Consider the following 21,041-nt stretch of genomic DNA (forward strand, 5'->3'; position numbering starts at 1 on the left):
CTTGAAATATAAGATGCCAAAGGCAGAAAAGAGATTGCTTGAGTATAGATGCTAATGGATGCAATTAATCTCTATGTTGTTATTTCTTGGGGAATGTGAAGGATCTTATTTAGAACATGTTGGCCTGGTACTTCTGCTTTTCCCATCATAGCCTCCTGAATGCTTAGATTCCAGATACATATCTATAGGTTCAAGACTCCCTATTGAAGCTGAAAAATACCAAGTTATCTTGAATCACAAAAGCGCACCAGGATTTTAGCACAAAGATATTTCAGAATGTGTCTTTCCTGGTAACTTTAGTGGCCTAACCCTGTTTTACCCATGTCTGCTAGTGTCATACTGTTTTCACCCCCTTAGTCATCTAGAAGATACCTGTAGAAGCCAAATGACAGAATCATCTTTGTGAGAAAGATGGTAGCTAATATGTATACAAGTTTTCAATTACAAATTATAGTTGTACTATTTAGTCCATTATAGTAGGTTATATTGTAGAAAGTATTGTAGATTATATTGTAGAAAGTATAGAAGGGAACACAGAGTTAAAGACCCTAGCAGAATCTGAGATCAAGAGGATTTCTCAAAGAAGTGACACTGAACTTGTCATTCCCCCTCTGATGGAGAGCTGTTCTCATTCTGCCCTACAAAGTCTATCTCTCTCCACACACTTTTGCTCCCTTTATTGCCCCATATAGAATAGTTCAGGTCAAACTTCCATCTTGAATGTCTTTATCCTAGAATGTGTCCGTTTTCAAATACCTTTGCATCAGGGTTATTAATCTTTCATTTGTTTGCTGCTCAAGTTCCTTAACATGGAACCTCATTTGACTGCACAGAGATTTTGTTAGTGTTGTTATAGTTTGTTTATTCCACTTAAATAACAAAAAAAGTCAACCCTGGCTTCTAAAACACCTCATTTTCATTTTTGTAATTTCCCCCTTGCTTCCTGTTTCTCCTTTAGATCTCATCCAAGGTACCATGTTACTTTATTTATCAGATATTCTTAGCCTCTTCTGAGTTATCATAGTTTCTTCAGTTCCTTGTTTTTTATTACCTTAACAATTTTGACCAGTACTTGCAGGTATTTTTTAATTTGTCTAACATAGGTTCTCATTACATCATATCAAGGATACATAATAACATGTCTTATCACTGATGATCTTCACCTTGACCATATGGCACAGATACTGTTTGGCAGTTTTGTCCATTGTAAAGCTTTTCTCTATTCCAGTCTCCACCTCATACTGTACTCTTTGCATACAGTCACTGAGCTCAGCTCACACTGGGTAGCCAGGGGTAAGAAGGGTTGTGCCAATTTTGATTTATTCAGCCAAAATATTTTTGAGCCCCTTCTATCCACCTGACACTCTGAGGTTTCCTGGAGAAAAGATAATAGCTATGACCTTGTCTCTGGCCTTATAGATCTTCTATTTGGATGAGAATCAGCCCCAAAGCACTGACTATTTAACAATCTTTTGAGTGTTATAAAGAGAACGAATGAAGGCAAGGAAAGTGAGACATGAGGGCTAGGCAGCAGGAAGCTTACCTTACATAACTGGGAAGATGTCTGAGCTGCCTCTCCATAACAAGAAACATTTATCCAGTCACAAAGCAGGTAGAGAGAACAAACTTGCACAGACCCTGAATTGAGAAAGCTTGTACATGTTTTAGAAATAGAAGGTGGAGCTATGTAGCCAGACAGAGCCAGTGTCTTGAAAAGAAAGGTCAGAGTATCACATGAGTCTTTTCACTCCTATGGATGAGATAGGGTTTACATGTTACCCATTAAAGGTTCTTCATTGCAAGTCTGAGTATAATATGCAATTGGGAGTTGGGTTCAATGGCACATACCTATAATCCCAGCTACAGAGAGGTGGACTTATGAGGATAGCTGTCAGAGGAGGCTAGACTGGGATGAGGGGGAAGAAGCCCAATTGGAAAAGTAAAAGTACTGGTGGTGTGGCTCAAATAGTAGAGTAGAATGCCCTGAGATCAATCCCCAGTACCACTAGAAAGGGAAAAAAGAAAATAATCCATTGAGTATATTTCAAGATGCCAATGTCCAAAAGTGGTAGGAACTTTAGGCAATGGGGCTTGTGGGAGCTCTCTGGTTCAGTAGCGTTTTCCCCCCTTGGAAGTGTTGGGTTATTTCTTGTTGATGCTTGCAGAATGGCTAGTATAAAAGCTTGGTCCCACCTAGTCTCTATGACCCTCCTTGTCCAGATATGGTTTCTTTTCCCACATAATCCCAGCATATCTCCCACTATGAGATGATGAGGCCAAGATATCAGCCTCTCACCAGACATTGCATCATGCCATTTTGTTCTTCAGCCTCCCAAACTGAGAGATTCTTTTCCTTAAGAAGTTAACCTGCCTCAAGAATTTCATACATTAATAAAAATAAAAGTGAATATAGCCTCCAAACCCCATCGTTGGCAGTGATGTAACACGGGGGTAGGGTGCGGGAAGATAGAAAAAATATCTCCTAGAATCAAGATAGAGCCTGACACCTGTATATTTATAAAATTCATTTAAACAGACAAAATTTCCTAACATATAATAAAAGGCAGCACTTTCAAAAAATGAGACATTGCCAATGTATCTTCTAAGCATAAAATGAAAACTAAAAGTTTATAAAAGTAAACTCTTCTCCCTCTATTGTACAAATAAATTAGTTAAATCTGCTATCTTTAGAGGAAATCATTACAGAACTGAGGGTAGAAAGATTGTTATTAGAAAACATTGTGTAAATAGTTTAAAATATCCATCTTCCATCAAGAGAAGTTGATGAAAGGGTGAAAAATGGAAGTAAGAAAGTAAACTCGAAGTTTCCTTGTTATTTTCAACATACCATGCGACATTATGCTCTTTTTCTTTTGTGTTTCTTTCCTGTGATTTTACCTCTGATATCACTGTAACTGATTTTGGTACCCTGGATATTGTATATACATGTATTGAAACTAGGGAAGAGAAAGGAAATATCAAAATTGAGAGACAAAGGATAAAAAGACAAACCAATGCAACAGTAATACTTATAAAACTATATGGTGTAAACCAATGGTACAACTCATGATGGGGGAGGAAAATGAAGAGGGGGGAAAATGGGGGAACATGAGGGCAGAGGTAACAAGTTGGATAAGAAATGTACACACTGCTTTATGTATGAAAATGTAATTCCTCTGTACATCACTTTGGCAATAAAGAAATGAAAAAAAAAAAGCTTCATACTGTATAGCATGATCACAGAGTGCCAAGTGCTTCTCACTGTTGGTTCTATTTCCCCATAATATTGTATAATATTATACAAAATTGTATAAAGCAGAATGCACTAAATTGCTCAAGTGCATAGAAATTAAATTTTTCTCTAAAATTAACAACACTCCAAAAAGTTTATATATGATCTTAAGTAATATGAGAAGTGAAACTAAAAACAGTTTTCCTCAACTATTAAGAAAAAAGTCATTGCCATCCTAGAGGAAAACCTATTTGAATATTCTCTTAATAGGAAAGGATAAGGCAGGGAGTGGAGCTCAAGTGGTCTTATTTAAAGCATGTGCATTGTCCCCAGTTTAATCCCCAGTATTAAAGAAAAAGAAAATAAGGAAAGTATCCTGGGTTGAGGAGTTAGATCAAAAGTATAGAACTTGATAAATGTGCAAGTTCCTAAGTTTGATTCCCTGAACCACAAAGAGGGAGTTTAAGTCTTAGAAGACAATAAGATTGTTATAAATTCACCGAAGATGATGCAACCAAAAGAAAAGATTTAGAATGGTTTCTTAGGTAATAATAAATGCTACTATATTTTTTTGAGTTTTAACTTCTGGTACTTGCTAGTTTTTAAAAGCATGATATCTTTTCATTTTTTATCTTAAATTTACTTTTTCTATTTAATTTTGCTTTTTTATAATAAAAATTCCCAAAATCTATGATCTTCAGGCTACATCCATCTTTGCTTTTACCAACAAAAATAACTATCAATTTTATTTAAAGTTTCATTTTGAATTACAATAAAAATCATTCGTATACCTGTGATATGAGTCAGATTTGGAAATCTTGGATCCCAAATAACAGAATGATGTGTGAACATGGGTGGATATTTTCCAGGTTAACTTACCAGTTGACTAACCCTGAAATAAGAGTTTGAACATATTGCATTTTATGACATCTTTAATTGTAAGCTTATATGAGCAGTTCTTCTAGAAAAATTTAGACTAAGTGGGCGATAATTACATAATCATTCAGAGTCTGAAAAGAAGCCACAGATTAGACATTTCCTCATACCAAGTTATGTATCTTAAGTATAGTGCTTAAGTGGATGATTCATTTCAGTAAACCACTCAGTGCAGTCAACTTAATCTACAGAGAGAGAGAGAGAGAGAGAGAGAGAGAGAGAGAGAGAGAGAGAGAGAGAGAGATGACTAATGGAGGATAGAAAGAGGGAAAAATGGAAAGCAAACAAATGGTCCCTTCATATTAAATTGAAGAGCTTTTATTGCTGTTTGGTGATAAGGAAGTTCCAATAAAAAAAAACAACACAATCTGCTATATGAATATACTGGTATGTTTCATAATTCTACTTTTTATTTTCCTGTGCATTATAATTTTGCTTATATCCTTTATAATTATCTCAGCTTCATTACTACACCCTCAAGTATCCTTGAAAAATAAATGGCATCATAGGAAACATTCCATAGCTAGCCAAGCAGATAGCAACCAATAGTGAATCTGTATCATTTCTTTCCAGTTGAATAGCACTGCAGCAAAGATTTATTTATTTATTTATTTATTTTTTTTTGCCAGTCCTGGGCCTTTGACTCAGGGCCTGAGCACTGTCCCTGGCTTCTTTTTGCTCAAGGCTAGCACTCTGCCACTTGAGCCACAGCGCCCCTTCTAGCCATTTTCTGTATATGTGGTGCTGGGGAATCGAACCCAGGGCCTCATGTATACGAGGCAAGCTCTCTCACCACTAGGCCATATCCCCAGCCCAAGATTTATTTTTTAATTGTTCCAAGAGCTGTGTTTGGGAGATGATACCAACTATAAGAGCAAGTAGTGGTTAAAAAAATTAGTAGGAAGATCTGACAGTGAGAGAATTACCTTCCTAGCCAGCTAGCTTAGCTGTGGGCTTGGGATTTGTCTTCTGCTATGGGGCTTCCCAGTCAGAGTTGAAGCCTGTGGTGGGCAAAATGAAGGCTGTGAGGTGATTATAGAGCTCATGCACAGATATAAGAAAGGAAGGAACAGGTATTGAACATGCAAAATGCTTACTTTAAACTTAGGAAGACAATGGAAATGTAAGTCAGGAATCTTAGAAGAGTTTCTTGGCAGAAAAAAATTGGAAATCTACCATTCTGGAATTTTAAATAGACTTAATCAGATATCTGTAATCCCAATATTTACAAACATGTCATTGCATTTTATTATGCCAATAAGAAAATTTTCTCCATACCTATTCCATCTTTCAAATATAACATATAAACAATGTGCTTTAAAAATCCATCTAGCTGGGCTGGGGATATGGCCTAGTGGCAAGAGTGCTTGCCTCGTATACATGAGGCCCTGGGTTCGATTCCTCAGCACCACATATACAGAAAACGGCCAGAAGTGGCGCTGTGGCTCAAGTGGCAGAGTGCTAGCCTTGAGCAGAAGGAAGCCAGGGATAGTGCTCAGGCCCTGATTCCAAGCCCCAGAACTGCCAAAAAAAAAAAAAAAAATCCATCTAGCTAGAACATTTGATTTAGAACTAATTCTTTATTGCTTAAATTAAATTATTTTATTACATAAAGTAAAATGTGCTTGAGTTAGTCATTTTGGCACTACCTTACATGTTTATTCGATGTCTGTGTTTAGATGGAAACTATATGGTGTAATAGCAAAGGCATTTTTGAAAATGTATTGCTTATATACAACCGTGGAAACCGCTGGAGCAGCTGTAGAGAAGTAGGTCACTCATGTTTTACCCCATGTGGTTCTGAAATAAGTTAAAGACGCATGGGTTTGCTTGCCCTAGATTTAAGATAAATGTAGCAATTGAACAAATGTCCCATTATGTTTATGCTTTTATTTGTATAATTGCAAGAAACATAAACCCATTTAAAACAGGGTCACTAAGAAATTATGGAGCTTTCTAGAAGATGAAGAAATCTGGAAAAATGGATTGGCTGCACATGCAGGAAGAGGATCAGTTCAGGGAACTTAGTATATAGAAATGCCGTCTATTCCCAATGTTCTCTGCCATTTACGTGACGTATTCATCTACATATTCCAGTTTCTTTTCATCCTGTTCCAAGATCCCAGCAGAATTATCTAACTGACTCTTTACCCATTCTATGGACTTCCAATTGAGGGGTGGGTGTGGTAGATGCAGGTTGTTAAGTCTGGGAAGCAATACCCTTTGTTACTCTGGACTGCATTGGTAGATAGGAGCCCCGTGCACAACAGTTAAAGCAGACGAGGAAGTTGAGCATAGGAGATGACTGATGTATTGAGTAAGGGCATAACCAGTGAGTTCATAAGAGGAGCTACTTGTCTACTAGAAGGTTTCCTGGAAGAGATGACACTGAAACAGGATTATAAAGATTGAAGTGCATTTATATTCAGAAGCAAATATGTAAAGAGGATGATGTTCTAGGTAATCTGAGCCAAATGCTACAGATTTATGCTCAGCAATAGACCTTTCTCATTCGACACTCCTCACTCTAGCCGCCATATACCATCTCAGCAGCTCATGTTCATGCCCGGGCAGGCTGTGTGGGATTTGTGGTGAGAGAATTTGTGGTTTTTAAAAGTTCTTCAGACAATGCTGATGCAAAGGACTGAGAAACACTAACAGCTATAAAGTAGAGTACATTGTGAATTTGAGACATACTGTTAGTTAGAAAGGATGGTAGAACAGGGTTAAAAAGCAACTTTTGTATGTCAGGCCAAAGACTTGCTCAGCAGTATCCTCAAGTAAGAGGAAGCCACAGAGGCTTCCTATTCTATTGGTTTTCACCACTTTCTGAAGCCATTGTCATAGCACCTATTTAAAATCTCTTCATGGATATCTTTTAAAGTAGTAAACAGACCATGGGAGGAGAGTCATGCTCTCCGTGTATCCCACTGCTATTACTGGTATCTATTCTTCCCTCTTTCCTGTGGAATGGATGTTAAAATCTCAGATTTTGCTTTGTAAATAGAACATATTGAAGCTTCCCTAATGATTTCTTCTTCTCTTTAGGGGAGTTGGCTGCATCTTTGTTGAGATGATTCAAGGAGTTGCTGCTTTTCCAGGAATGAAGGACATTCAGGACCAACTTGAACGAATATTTCTGGTAAGTTCTTTGCAGAGTACTTCCAGGGGGGAACTGGTTTCTAGTTAGCCCAATTAGTGGCAAAGTTTACACTAATCTGCAGAAAATATTGTAAAACAAATTCATCTAGTGACACATTTAGTTCTAACATTTTTTGAGGCCTTTAAAAAGAAAAGTCAAAATTTGTGTTTTCAAACTATTATACATGAATAACAAGCCAAATGAGTAAGAAAGAGTAAGATAGTAGAGGCAATAAAGTAATGAGTTATAATTCCAAATGGGCTACAATACAAATAATTTTTATAGACACTTTCCCCGATTCAAATAAGTGAAACTTATTTCTCTGTGGCCCTCTACCTGCGGACTTTGACTAGTACTGTTTTCCATTATAGTGTATGTGGAAAGTTGTGGGTACAATGTAGAATAGGAATCTTATATTGGAGACAAAAGTCATACAATACCTTTGAAGACTAGCATTATCAGTGATCATTCATGGTAGTAGCATGAATCCTTGAAATGGTGTGTTGACAATGACATTTCACCACTGAACCACAACTTCAGTTTAGTTATGAAAAGCATAACACATAAAAACTGAATTTCAGAACATTCCTCAAGATGTATGACCAGCAGTCCTCAAAACATTATCAAAAGCAATGAAAGTCTGACAGACTGCCACTATCCAACACTGTCTAGAGACACATGACAACTTGCTATAATGTGGTCTCATGCATCATGATATTCTTGACCAGGAAAAAAAAACACATTAGAGAAAAATCAGTGGAGTCTGAATAACCCACAGTATGAATATTAGCATACCAATAGGGGTTCTTAATTACCAAAAATGTGCCTTATGTGTTATATAACTTCAACAAGGGGAAGCTGAAGGCAAGGTGCAAGGTGTAATGACTTCTCTATAAAATTCTTTGCAACTTTTCTCTCAAAGTCTGTTCTAAAATTAAAAGATACTTTTTTGTTTAATTTATTTAAAAAAAACTAAAGTGTTGTGGAGCCAGTTATCGGGATTTAGCACCCCGTCTGTCACTTTTTGGTGTGTGGCCTTGGGCAAGGGATTTTCTAGGTTTCTGATCTTTGGTGTACCCATGGGTGAAGTGAGGTGTAAGAATAGCACTGACCTCACAGGTTATATAGACGAATCATTGACTTAATGCACAGAGTGCTTTTAGAATGCCTAACATATAGTAAATACCTCATAAGTACAAGTTGTTTGCTTTTCATCAGTTTTATGCTGAATAGTCTTTTTTATTTAGAAGGCATTTCATATTAGGCTTATTATTTGAATAGACTTGTAATTATATAAAGCAAGTTTTTTAACATGGAATAAGAGCTAGGCAACTGTAAAGTTGTTACTCCTTTTCATTAAAAGAATTCAAACTAGCTGACTACAAGTGGCAAGTGGCTCATGGCTATGATCTTACTTTCTCAGGAGGCTGAGACTCTATGAGAACTGAAGTTCAAAGCTCACCTGGGCAAACAAGTCTGTGTCTTGTCTTCTCTTTCATGAATCAGCAAAACCTGAAACTGAAAGTATCACTCACATGATAGAGCATCAGTCATGACTGCCCTTGCATTCAAGCCCTAGCATGGACAAATAAATTAAATTACAATAAAAAGGATCCAAAATGCTTTGTAAATTGCTAGCATCGCCACACTTTTCCCTTCTCTGATAAACTCTCATAGAAATCACTGACAGATTTCCAGGTCAAGTGATATACTGACTAGATTATTGTTTATTTTATTTTTATAACTACCACATTAAAATGACTTTCATCTTCAGTATAAGAACCAAAGGAGGATGAAGTGGCATGAACTAAGTCTCCATCAATATTGAGTTCCTCCATGCAGTGTTTTGTTTTGGGGAGAGGGCCTGTGCCCTAACAGCATATGAACAAGGAAAAGCATCCCTAACAAAAATAATTCTATTACTAATTTTATTCTCCAAGAAGCTGTCTAAATCCACTGCTTTTCATTTTTACTGTATTTTATGTTGATACATTTCCACACATAAACATTAGTTTCTCCCTGATATATTCATTCTTTCTTCTTCCCTCCCCTCTCCTCTTCCCTCCCCCTCCCTTCTTCTCCCCTTCCCCTACCAGAAGCATACATTGTACAAACATTCCTATTATAATTAAAAGTTCTTAATAAAATTTTAATTTTCACAAATTTATTGATTATTCTTACTCATTCATCTCTTCATCTAACACATGAAACGCTTCCTTTCTCCTTTGTTCCAGTAAGAGGTCTTATCTTCTGCATTGAATGATATTAGGCCTATATATTGTATTAGGAAAAAAAATTTAATTTTAATTTAAACTTCCCAAACAAGAATAAATCATTTATATTTTATATACTTATAGTTTTTATGAAAGTATTTTAACTATTTTCTACTCAAGCCTTTATTTTCATTCATTATTTTAAATAACTTTTCAAAAATATTTTCTTAAAACTATAATAGGCTTTCCCATACTTTTTGTTACTGGAAAAATTAGATGGAATTTTGGTGAGTTTGAGATTGTATTATATATATTTTTATGCATATTCCAATATTTAGTCTTCAAATTTATTTAAAACTCAAGTATAATAATAACATGCTATTAAAGCCTGAGAATAATTTCTTAAACTTTGGACTCTACTTAGATTCCTACACTTGGATATCTAGCTATTGGAAAATAATTACATAACTAATAATTATGTCAGGTTGTTGATTAGTTTTGTGCTAAATAACTTTTTTCTTTATTGGAAATGAGAAAAATCAAAAGGAGTCATATATATCGAAGTCATTTCTCCAACTATTATTTCAAGAAAATAAGGGGCTGGGGATATGGCCTAGTGGCAAGAGTGCCTGCCTCATATACATGAGGCCCTGGGTTCGATTCCCCAGCACCACATATACAGAAAATGGCCAGAAGTGGCGCTGTGGCTCAAGTGGCAGAGTGCTAGCCTTGAGCAAAAAGAAGCCAGGGACAGTGCTCAGGCCATGAGTCCAAGCCCCAGGACTGGACAAAAAAAAAAAAAAAAACTTGAAAAAAAAAAAAGAAAATAAGGATTCAGGGAAAATAAGGATTACATAAATGAGTTGCATTATATATCATTAGAACACAAAATGTCTTTCATAACAGCATAAATCCATTTGCTGGCATAGCTTAGTTACTGTTCAATTAAAATATTTGTATGATGTGAATAATTCCCAATGGGTAGTATCTTTTTGGTCTGCTTCCTCTATGACATTTTGATATTATTTCTTAATTGTATGGCAATACTTTTCTAATTTTATGGGTATTCAGAGACCTTTGAGCTATGACCAGGCTTTTAATAAGCCAGAGAAAAATATAATTACAAATATCCCATGAGATTATTGATACCCTAAACTACTATTGTTAGAGCACAGAGACTCTGAAATGCAGTTAACCACCATGACTGATGACATTAACTCTTTCATATACTATAAGTATTTTACTTTTGTTATGTTTTTGAATTTTTTAAGATTGTAATTTATATAAAATTATTCCTTTAGAATTAGGTGAATTTACATTTTGTATTGAAGAATCAGAATCAGAATTTTTTAAAATTCTAAAACCTTTCATATCAAACACTACCATTTTAAGTTTCTTTTTTCTCTACTGAAATGTTTAAATTTGCAAATGCTAGCTAAATATACATTAAACAAAGCAGACTCTCTCAGGAATTGTGTGATCACAGCAGAGGAAATTTTGCAAACTCAGTATGGTTGAGTCACTGGGAAAAATGCTTTTTCTGCTCTGAAGAGGAATGACTATTAAATTTAAATTAAATATTCTTCAACAAGCCAGACACTGTTTTTCTAAAGTGACAGTTGTGTTTCTGGACTCGGGTAAATTACTGTCAAGAATATAATCAACTTTGAAAAGTCATGAAATATAGGATTATTTAGTTTGTTTTGTGTTTTAATACCAGGACTAGGCTCATTCATTTGCCTGTGAACTGTGTATAGGAAGGTAGTTAATACTCTGAAGCACAAAATTAATAGCATTTTACCCAGGATAACTAATGTAATTAGCTCCCACATACGGAGTCTTTGTAAACAGAAATCGAGAAAGCAATAGGATCAGTCAATGAAAGCCTTTATATTTTGTCTCCTTTTTTTTTCTTCTCCTTTGATGGAAGCCAGCAATATTTTAAATAAATCCAATGAATTCATTTTCAGAACATAATAACTGTGTTCATATATACAGAATAAGCTGGCTTGCTACAATCTGGGATGCTCATCTGCAAGAAAGGAAGGAAGGTGATAAAATTTTGACAAATGTTATTCAAGACATTTAGAGTTGCAAAGTGCCACCTATTTCTCTAAGCAAGAACTCTCTGCTCTCAAGTAGAAAAGGCGATTTATTTTCATTTCTTCAGCATTATCCCGTTTTAAATGTGGCATAATGTATTCTCTTTGCTTCCATTTTTTTATAGAATATAAGCAGCAGACACATTCAGGTGAATACATATGCAGAGTGACAAAATCACCGCTAAAAAGTAATTTATATTCTGAATACATTGTTCTGAGTTAAAAGAAATCTACTTGAGAGAACCTTGGGAATATGTCTGATATTCAGAACAGCTGAACAAATGGCAGGGAGGGCTTGTCCAGCTGTCTGAAACCTTGGGCAGATGCTTCCGGATTTGTGTGGCCCATGGCCCAGGACACAGTAGTCATGACAAAGGGAGTGAATAATTCTGTTTTCGGGGTCTGTTCCTTTTCTCCTTTGAATGTTAGTAACCCTAAAGGTCTAACTTTCCCCTTCCTAAGTACTGGGTCTCTTGGCTTGAAAAAGAATTCCATCAACTATTTGTTACCCTGTTATACATTATTTGATTAGTGTTAAAAGCCTCTTGTTCATCCCTATAAAAGTCAGGGTTTAAGTGGGGAAAGGAGAGGAAGGGGAAGGAAGGGAGAGGAGTTAGAATCTTGGAGTTGATCCTTGAAGCTTGCCATTAGATCCTCTGTGCTTAGCATTGGGCTGACAATAGAGAATCTGCAGACCCAGTTCCTGTCCCGTTTCCTCATTATGACTCTGTTTAGTAAGTATTAGAACTGGACCCATAATCCTCAGGTTTCATAATGGGCTAGGGGAGCCTTGAAAGAATGTAAAGGGAAGTTGACATAACGTCTTTTTAAACTGATTAACATCTAAGAGAATGTAGCAGCCACTTTGTTAGGGTAGAATAGTGATAGCATAGGTAGGTAAGTAAGGTATAACATTAGAAATAGGGTCATGATTAATTACAAAGTAATTAGCAGAATGAAGATCTAATAATAATAGTGGAGCTTTATTATCATTGGTTAAAATACTGTGCACTATTCCTTTTTTGCAATGAACAAATCACCTTTTCTAATTGGATGAAAGTTTCTACATCTGCAAAAGGAAGAGGTGAGCTAAATTATTTCCTTGTCACCTTGCAGTTACAACCTTTTTAATTCTAAAAGTGTGAAGATATTACAGGAAGTTTTGTTAAACATTAAAGAGAGTATAACATTTGAAGACAGAAAATCAAGATGAAAAGGATCTCATCTCTGGTTTGAGAGTTGTGGGGGAGTGTGGAATGTGTTCTGTATGGGTGAAAAGTGAGGTTGGATGCTTAAGACCAGACTTCAATCAGGATGTTTTTTAACTGCACTCTATCTGTAAAGTAATAGGAGACAGTACAGCTAGATTGAGAAACAATTTTATTGAGAAATAATTCATATTCTATAAAATTCACTCGACGGCTTAGTACATTAATAGAATTGTGCCCCTATCACTACAGTCAATTTTAGAAAGTCAACTTCTGTTTCCTTCAGCCCTTCCAGTCTCAGACAACTATTAAGACAGTTTCTGTTTCTTCTTATTTGCCTGTCCAACTATTTAATGTAAATGGAGTCAAACAATATGGGATCCTTTATATCTATTTTCTTTCAGTTTCTTTAAGATTCATCCTCATTGTAGCATACATTGGTATTTCATTTTTTTTTATTAACAAGTAGCATTCTGTTGTATGGAAATAGCTCATTTTGTTTATCAGCTAGTTAATTATTTTGTTTTGTTTTTTTTCCACTTTGGATTATTGTGAATAGTTCTACGAATATTTGTAGCCAAGCTTTTGTGTGTTTTCATTTCTCTTGGACATGTATCTAGAAGAGGAATTGCTTAGTCAGGGACAGAATATAATTTTTTAACAAAATTATATTAATGTTAAATTAGCATTTTAGCAAAATTAAGAGAATGTAATAGAGTAATAAATTCAACTACATGAAGACTGAAGTAGAGAACTAAACAAACCTTTTGGTGAGGAATACTGAAAACATTAAGTCACAATTTTAAAGTCAATTTAGAAAAATAAAGTAGGGCCTACAAGAGCCTACAATATGTCCAATTCTGGTCAAAATTCCTCTTGTACATATTTCCTTTCAAACCCATCATTGTTTATATATGAAAAAGAAAACACAGTTTAAAATAGTATGAGGATAAATAAAACCTCGGCTCAGAAAGAACTAGTATTAAGCATTTTTGTATTATTTCTCTTCTCTTGTTTTCCACAATTGCATTCATAATAAAGTTATGGGTTTGTATTTAACTTACACTTATTTTATTTTAATTCATTTCATTTATTCATTTTTTTGATGCTGAGGATCAGGTGTGTGTGTGTTTGTGTGTGTGTGTGTGTGTGTGTGTGTGTGTGTGTGTGTGTGTGTTTGGTGCTGGAATTAATTTTTGTGGGGATTGCTAGGGCCTCCACTTTACCACTGGGCTACATGCTTCACATGAAGTAGGGGACAATTTCTAAACCATTACTATATACTTGAAGCATTAATTATATTACAATGTTTTTAATAGTATTCTATAAACATGTCCAAATGTAGTAGCACATTCTGTTGTTATTGGGATTTGGTTGGTTTTTAGTGCTATGATAAATGGACTATGTCTTTTGGGTGGGTACTGAGATTTGAACTTAACATCTCACAGTTGATAGGTGGGTGCCTTACCACTTGAACCACACCCTCCAGGTCTACTTTTTTCTATTTTTTTTTAACTTTCACCCCACTTGTATTTCATGCATATGTTAACTTAATTAGTATACATCAAAGCTTTCTCTGGGGGAGGGATGAATGAGAGTTTTGAAAGGGGTGACATTGATCAAGATGCTTTGTATTCGTAAACTGCTATGTTAAATGGCAACTTCTTTAAACATAATAAAAAGTATCCCTTAAAAACAAAAGCTTTCTCTGACCCCAACCATACTAGAATCACCCTATGAGGCTTTCTAGAAAAACTTATTCATTATTATTTATTCTGGTTAGTTTAGAAATTAAATATCCTGAACTTTTCTGCCTGAGCTAACCCAGAACCTTAATTCCTCTAAACTTACCCTCCCAAGTATCTAGAATTACAGATATGAGCCACCAGTGCCAGGCTAATATTCTATATCTTGGACTCCACTCAATTATTCATTCAGTCATGAAGGTTATTAGGCATTTATTACATCCTAGTCATTGTGTTTATCAGTGATGGGTGAAACATATCTCAAAAGTACATTCAGCTAACAACATTTGAAAAGCTCCAGAAAATAAAATCAGAAGAATATAGCTATACAAATGTTTCTTATATACATTGACAATGTAAATGAATGGGAAGAGAACAGATTCCAAATAGCTTAAAGTTTCAAGCTTGGGTAACTAGATGATTAATGAGTCACTGGAGACATCGAAAAGGAGAACCAATGAAGGGAAGTAAAGAAGCAAATGGAAGGATGGATGAGATGGTTCACACTTGCAGTCCTACCTACTCAGAAACCTGAAGTCAAGAAGATGGCAGCTCAAGGCCTGCCTTGGCAAATAGTTTGTAAGGCCCCAGCTCAAGCAGCAGTATGATAGTATACACCCGTTATCCTAGCTATCCAGAAAGCATACATAAGAGTATTTTTATCTGGACTGTCCCAGGTATATATTTGCAACTCTGACTTGAATTGTAGCTCATGGCTAAATTCAAATCCCAGTACTTCCAATAAAAGAAAGAGAGTACGGAGCGGGGGGGGGGGGGGGGGGGGGGCGGGGCGAGGAGAGGGTTTACTGGCCTTTCATGTGATAGCAGATGACTTCCAGTGGAAATATCCAGTGTTGTGCTCATAAACAGCAGCATTCGAAGGATGATGGGAACCAGTGGCCACTCATTCTTTTTATCAAAAGGACAATGATGAGCCCCAAGCTGCAGTCATTCTCGAATTATGAGAGAATGGAGAGAACCTGTCGTGGTGTACTCATTAAATGTAGGAGGTGCTCACTACTTATGCACGTAGTTAGATGTGAGGCCCTAGATCAAAAGTATCAATACACTGAGAACAAGCAGTGAATGGACAATGGAACATAATAACGAAAAGAAAAACTCTCATTCACTTGAAAGCCTGTATGATCAACTACTATCTGTTCAACTGCTGAGGTCAAGAAATTACACAGTGATTTCTTCCTTTCTGGAGTTTTCACAGTGTATTCTGCACAATGCCCATAAAGTGTCTGGCACAGTGTATGTGCTCTGTAAATGCTTTTAGCCCAGAGGACAAGGGCTTCCTCCCCCTCTCTCCATCAGAGTTTCCACAGAAAATATATCTGAGTGTAATTAGGAAAGCGTGGACCCACGCTTTTCATAAAGAGACTAGTAATTCTTTTTGATTTCCAGTGATGCTGGAATGAAAGTGGCTATGCTTCAGAGCGAGGCACATAGCTGGATTTTCACTCCTGGCTCTGCTTTTGTTAATGGTTTGTATATAGTCAGACACTGGAGGCCTATGCCTATAGTCCTAGCTGTTTGGAAGACTGAGATCCAGAAGATGGCAGTTTGGGGCCAGCCTAGAATAAAAAAATATCTGCTAGACTCCATCTCCAAAATAACTAAGCCAAAAATGTGGCTGGAAATGTGGTTGAAGTAGTTAAGCAAGCAAGTGTGAAGGTCTGAATTCAAACCCTGATATCAACAAAAAGACAGATTTTATAAATAAAATAAATCCCACTGATCATGTGAAATGGTTGAAAATCCCTGGACTAATATCTGAAGGCTGAAGGTCCTCCCCATCAAAAGTTCTATGCAAATAAATTCTACATAAAAGGAAGGAAAATTTTGAGACACAGTGAAAATGGTATTAGAAAAATAAATATTGAACAGCTCAAATATGAAGACATTAGACAGATTTTCTAAAGCCAGATCATAATAAATTTGACACTTGAGAAGGAAGTAAAACTTTGAAAATCTATTGAGTAAAAATACTGAGAATTGGGTAGGTAAAGAGTTTTGGTGTCTTTCCTAAGAATATTTTTAAATCAATATTTATACATTATATGAAGCCCTAGATTTTTTTTTCTTTTTGCCTGTCCTAGGGCTTGAACTCTGATCCTGGGCACTGGCTCTGACCTTCTTTTGCTCAAGGCAAGTGCTCTATCACTTGAGCCACAGCACCACTTTTGGCTTTTTTGACTAGTTTATTAGAGATAAGAGTCTCATGGAGCTGGGAATATGGCCTAGTGGCAAGAGTGCTTGCACCACATATATAGAAAACATCCAGAAGTGGCACTGTGGCTCAAGTGACAGAGTGCTAGCCTTGAGCAAAGAGAAGCAAGGGACAGACAGTGCTCAGGCCCTGAGTCTAAGACCCAGGACTGGCAAAAAAAAAAAAAAAAAAAAAAAGTCTCATGGAGTTTCCTGCCTGGGCTGGCTTCTAACTGCAATCTTCAGATCTCAATCCCCTGAGTAGCTAGGATTGTAGGCATAAGTCAGAGGGACCCAACTAAATATTATTTAAATAATAAAAACCAGGCTATCTATAAGGTTATGGACCTTGAAAGTTTAGAAAAGTATATTTAATAGATCAAGGAGCAAATGCTGAGTATGGATATTTTTTAAGATAACAAAGGAAGAAAGAAAGGAAGGGGAAGTTATGAATAAACACTGAAGAGGATAAAAAGGAATTTGGAGGTGTCAGGATCTGCCTGGCACTTTAAAGGAAAAGGAGGCATAGATAGGGCACAGATGTTAAAGGGAAAAGATATTATTCATGATGCTGAATATAATAGATACTGGTAACGAAATATTTGGACAATGAGGGGAAGTACTTGGTGACTGTGCATTTAAATCTGTTATTTTTTTCTGAGACACTATTATAGAAACTTGATTTTATTCCAATTCCTATCCGTTGTAATAGATTATTTACTTTTTTACTAACATCAGATTCTTTTTAGCTCTGTCCATTCTGGCTGTAAACATTTCCCACTTGCAGTTATTTTTTTCCCCAGGGAATTTTCTGTCTTCAGTGATTTAAAATCTAAGCCTAATATATCCTTATTTTATATCACCATAAATAAAACAATATATCATTATAAAAATGTATATTATTAAAGAATTTGTAGTATTAGATGCCTTGATTGTTAGTATAGACTTCTTCCTCATGATTACAATTATCTCTTGACATACATATTACCCCCAAATTGTCACTTGAATCCAGAACAGATTTTTGTAATTATCATTATATAATTTCAAGGTCCATAATCAGTAATGGTTTAGCCTGGACTTAGGTTACAAACAGGTAATAGCTAGAGCTGCACCAGGCAGGAGATTGGCCAGATATGAGATATGTCTGTCTCTCCCTTTAAACAGTCTTTGGGCCCTCAAAGTATGTCCTCATGCCAAACTAATAAACAGCTTTTAAGCAAGGGGGAAATTTTATCAAGCTCCTACTTTTTTGTACTTTTTCCCGTATTCATTAACTATTATAGTGCTATTTCCAGTGATTAATATGACTATGAATTGTCACAGTGTTACTTGAGGGTCATCTACTCACTTTCCCTTCTTCACTTAACTAACAAGTTCACAGATGTGACAGACTAAGAAAAGATGTTGAAATGTCGTAATGTGACACAAATGAGGTGAGTGTGGAGGTGGTGGTGGGTGACACTGAATTCTCAGGATGTTTTCCCTAAAGCAGACTTTTATAAGACTCAGATTTTGCCTTCAATTTTTTCTTTCATTTGTAATGTGCATTTACATGTTCACCTTTGTTCTTAAGATCATCTTATAATTATCTTGTGTAGGCAGCACCTAAGATGGCTTCCAGTGAACCTGCTATTTATCCCTGCTATTTATGCCTTGTATAACACCCTTCTGTGGGACTTCTAATAGAATTCAACAGAAGTGATGTGCTAGCACTTCCCAGATTAGTCTACAAAAAATGATGATTACTTCCTGCTGGAAGTACTACTTGACTATTACTGTGTACACAGAAAGTGAAGATCTGGAAGTATCCTATCACAACATTACAATGCATCTTGCCTGATCACTTTATTAGCATTCTGTCTCTCCGTTTCATTTTCCAATGTACATTATCTTATACTTTTGAAGACTTTACCCTCAAGGAAAAACCTTTCCAGGCTATTAATCATTTTCTGAGACATGAATTCATATAAAACATGACCTCACATTATCTCCTGCCCAAACCCCATGCAAGAAAAAAGCCTCCTCAAAATTGTCGTAAATTGATCGCTCATGTCTTATTTTTTTACATACAGTGATAAAAAGAAAGCTGTAGCTATTTGACTGAATTTTCTTATATAAAATAATGTGCTCAAGTCATTGGAGCATGTCCATTAGAGAACAATTCTATTCTAAAACAAGTTAACAGATGATCTGACCTTGGGATAAATCTGTTTCTATCCTTTATCTCCTTCAAAGGAGACAGGCATACATTTTTGAAGTTGTAAGATTTGCTATGGCAAACAAATTCTGGGAGTATACTTGTATTAGACAAATATTGAAAACTATGTAATTCCAATATACCATTCAGTGATTTTTTTTCTTACTGTAGTACTTAATGTAAATTAAAGCTTCTATTTATTTTGAATAACCCAAGGCTTACACATTCAGTCAACAGAAGTTCCTGGTTGGGAATATATTCTTCTTCAGGAAAAGAGCAAAATGTCATTTATGCCCTATTTTACCTTTCATGGTGACTGACCTCTCCTAACCAGGCAAGCAATCCATTGTGGGACACATCCTGTGCTATCCAACAGAAGTGTCTTAACACTTGCCTCAGTTTCTTCTTTTCCTATGTCTAATGTGTAAATATAACATCATTCCGAATGCTGGAATGCTGCCCTACAGTGAATTTCTATTTGATTTCCCAATGAATATCTCTGTCTCCTAGTCCTATCCTATTTCCCTTAACGTTGGGTGCTGCAGTGCAGAGTTGATTTTGCTCCTATTCGGGACTTGGGAGCAGGGGTAGGAAGGAGAGTCCTCTATGCTCACTGACATTGCTTAGATAGTGACTTGTGATGACTGAATTATTGCAGAGACCAAGGGCATTTCATGAAATTCTCTTTGCTTCTTTTATTGTTTGTTTGTTTGTTTTTGTGCTGGCCCTGGGGCTTGGACTCAGGGCCTGGGCACTGTCACTGATCAATTTTGCTCAAGGCTAACACTCTACCACTCAAACTACACATCAACTTCTAGCCTTTTCTGGTTGGTTTTTTTTTTGGGGGGGGGAGGGCGGGGTGGACAATTGGAGATTGAAGTTTCACAGATTTTCTTGCCCTGGCTGGCTTTGAATTCAGCCTCTTGAGTAGCTAGGATTACTGGTTTGACCAACTAGCACCCAGCTCTCTTCTTTTTAAATGTATATTTTGGAGAGCTCTGTGGAGAAGACTTGAAAAACCACTTTAAAAATTAAAGATGATATTTTTTCTTTTTTCATTTGTTAAAAGTGCATATAAATTTATCCTTTCCTTTAGCTTCTCATTTTGCACATCCTTCTAATAATAAGTCTCTAATACAGATATCATTTAACATCCAAATGCAAAGTTTTATTTTATTGGAACTCAATAAAATTACTATCAGTTTGCTCTAAGAAAAATTCAGTATTAAAAGATTTTCATGTTTTTAATGTAACTTAAATTGTTAATGATACTTTTGGGGGGAAATAATATTAGTCCTGGTTCTTGAATCTCATTCATGACAAAAATTAAATACTATGTCTCAAATAGAATACTGATAGCTTCACATTATTCTGGTTCTTCACGTGTAGGATATGGTGAAATTCATTCAGCAGTTATGTCTTTGATATGCTCAGAAGTATGCTTCATTTAGTTTCTATTTTGAAAAAATATTTCAGTTTCCTTTGAACTTTCTTGTAATATTTAGTATTTGAAGGGCTACTGTGAGTGGAATTAGGAAATTAAAATCATAATTGCACTAAATTTGATTACTAAAGCTTATCATTTTCCTCTGTACAGTGAAAATTCTTTTAAATAAGATGTAATCAGGAAGCACATAGAATAGCTCATTTCATAATTTTAATCTTTTTATTATGCCACAGTGTTAAATGTTAATGGTGTTAATTTTAGGGAAATTATCTTTAGGAAAAGTGTAATCCTCTTTCTAACAAAAATAAATAAATATAAAAATGTAATAAAGTTTTTTTTCTGTCCAAAAATTAGATTCAATTTTTGTAATAAATAAAAAAAATGACTGTATTGGAAATCTCTGTGCCTTCCACTTAATTTTGCCATGACCCTATAAACTACTTTAAGAAAAAAATGTCCATTTTTTAAAAAGGTTGTATTAGGCTAACACCAATAATCCTAGGTACTTATAACCCTAAGACCTAGAAGATCACAGTTCAAGGGCAGCCTGGACAGAAAAGTTCACTGGATTCCATCTGTAAAGTAACCTGCAAAAGTTAAACCAA

At 35.7% G+C, this 21,041-nt stretch overlaps 1 protein-coding gene across 5 annotated transcripts in view; it reads left to right on the top strand.

The window, feature by feature from the left end:
* The window catches only part of Cdk14 (cyclin dependent kinase 14), a 511,316-nt gene that overhangs the window by 311,168 nt on the left and 179,107 nt on the right, over nucleotides 1-21,041 (top strand). For all 5 annotated transcript variants that reach the window (XM_048339985.1, XM_048339984.1, XM_048339983.1 and 2 more), the window contains one exon: nucleotides 7,217-7,310. In XM_048339985.1, coding sequence (XP_048195942.1) covers nucleotides 7,217-7,310 — 94 coding nt within the window. The remainder of the gene's footprint in view (nucleotides 1-7,216; nucleotides 7,311-21,041) is intronic.

This window comes from Perognathus longimembris, chromosome 2 (assembly GCF_023159225.1).
Source record: "Perognathus longimembris pacificus isolate PPM17 chromosome 2, ASM2315922v1, whole genome shotgun sequence".
Classification (NCBI taxonomy): Eukaryota; Metazoa; Chordata; class Mammalia; order Rodentia; family Heteromyidae; genus Perognathus; species Perognathus longimembris.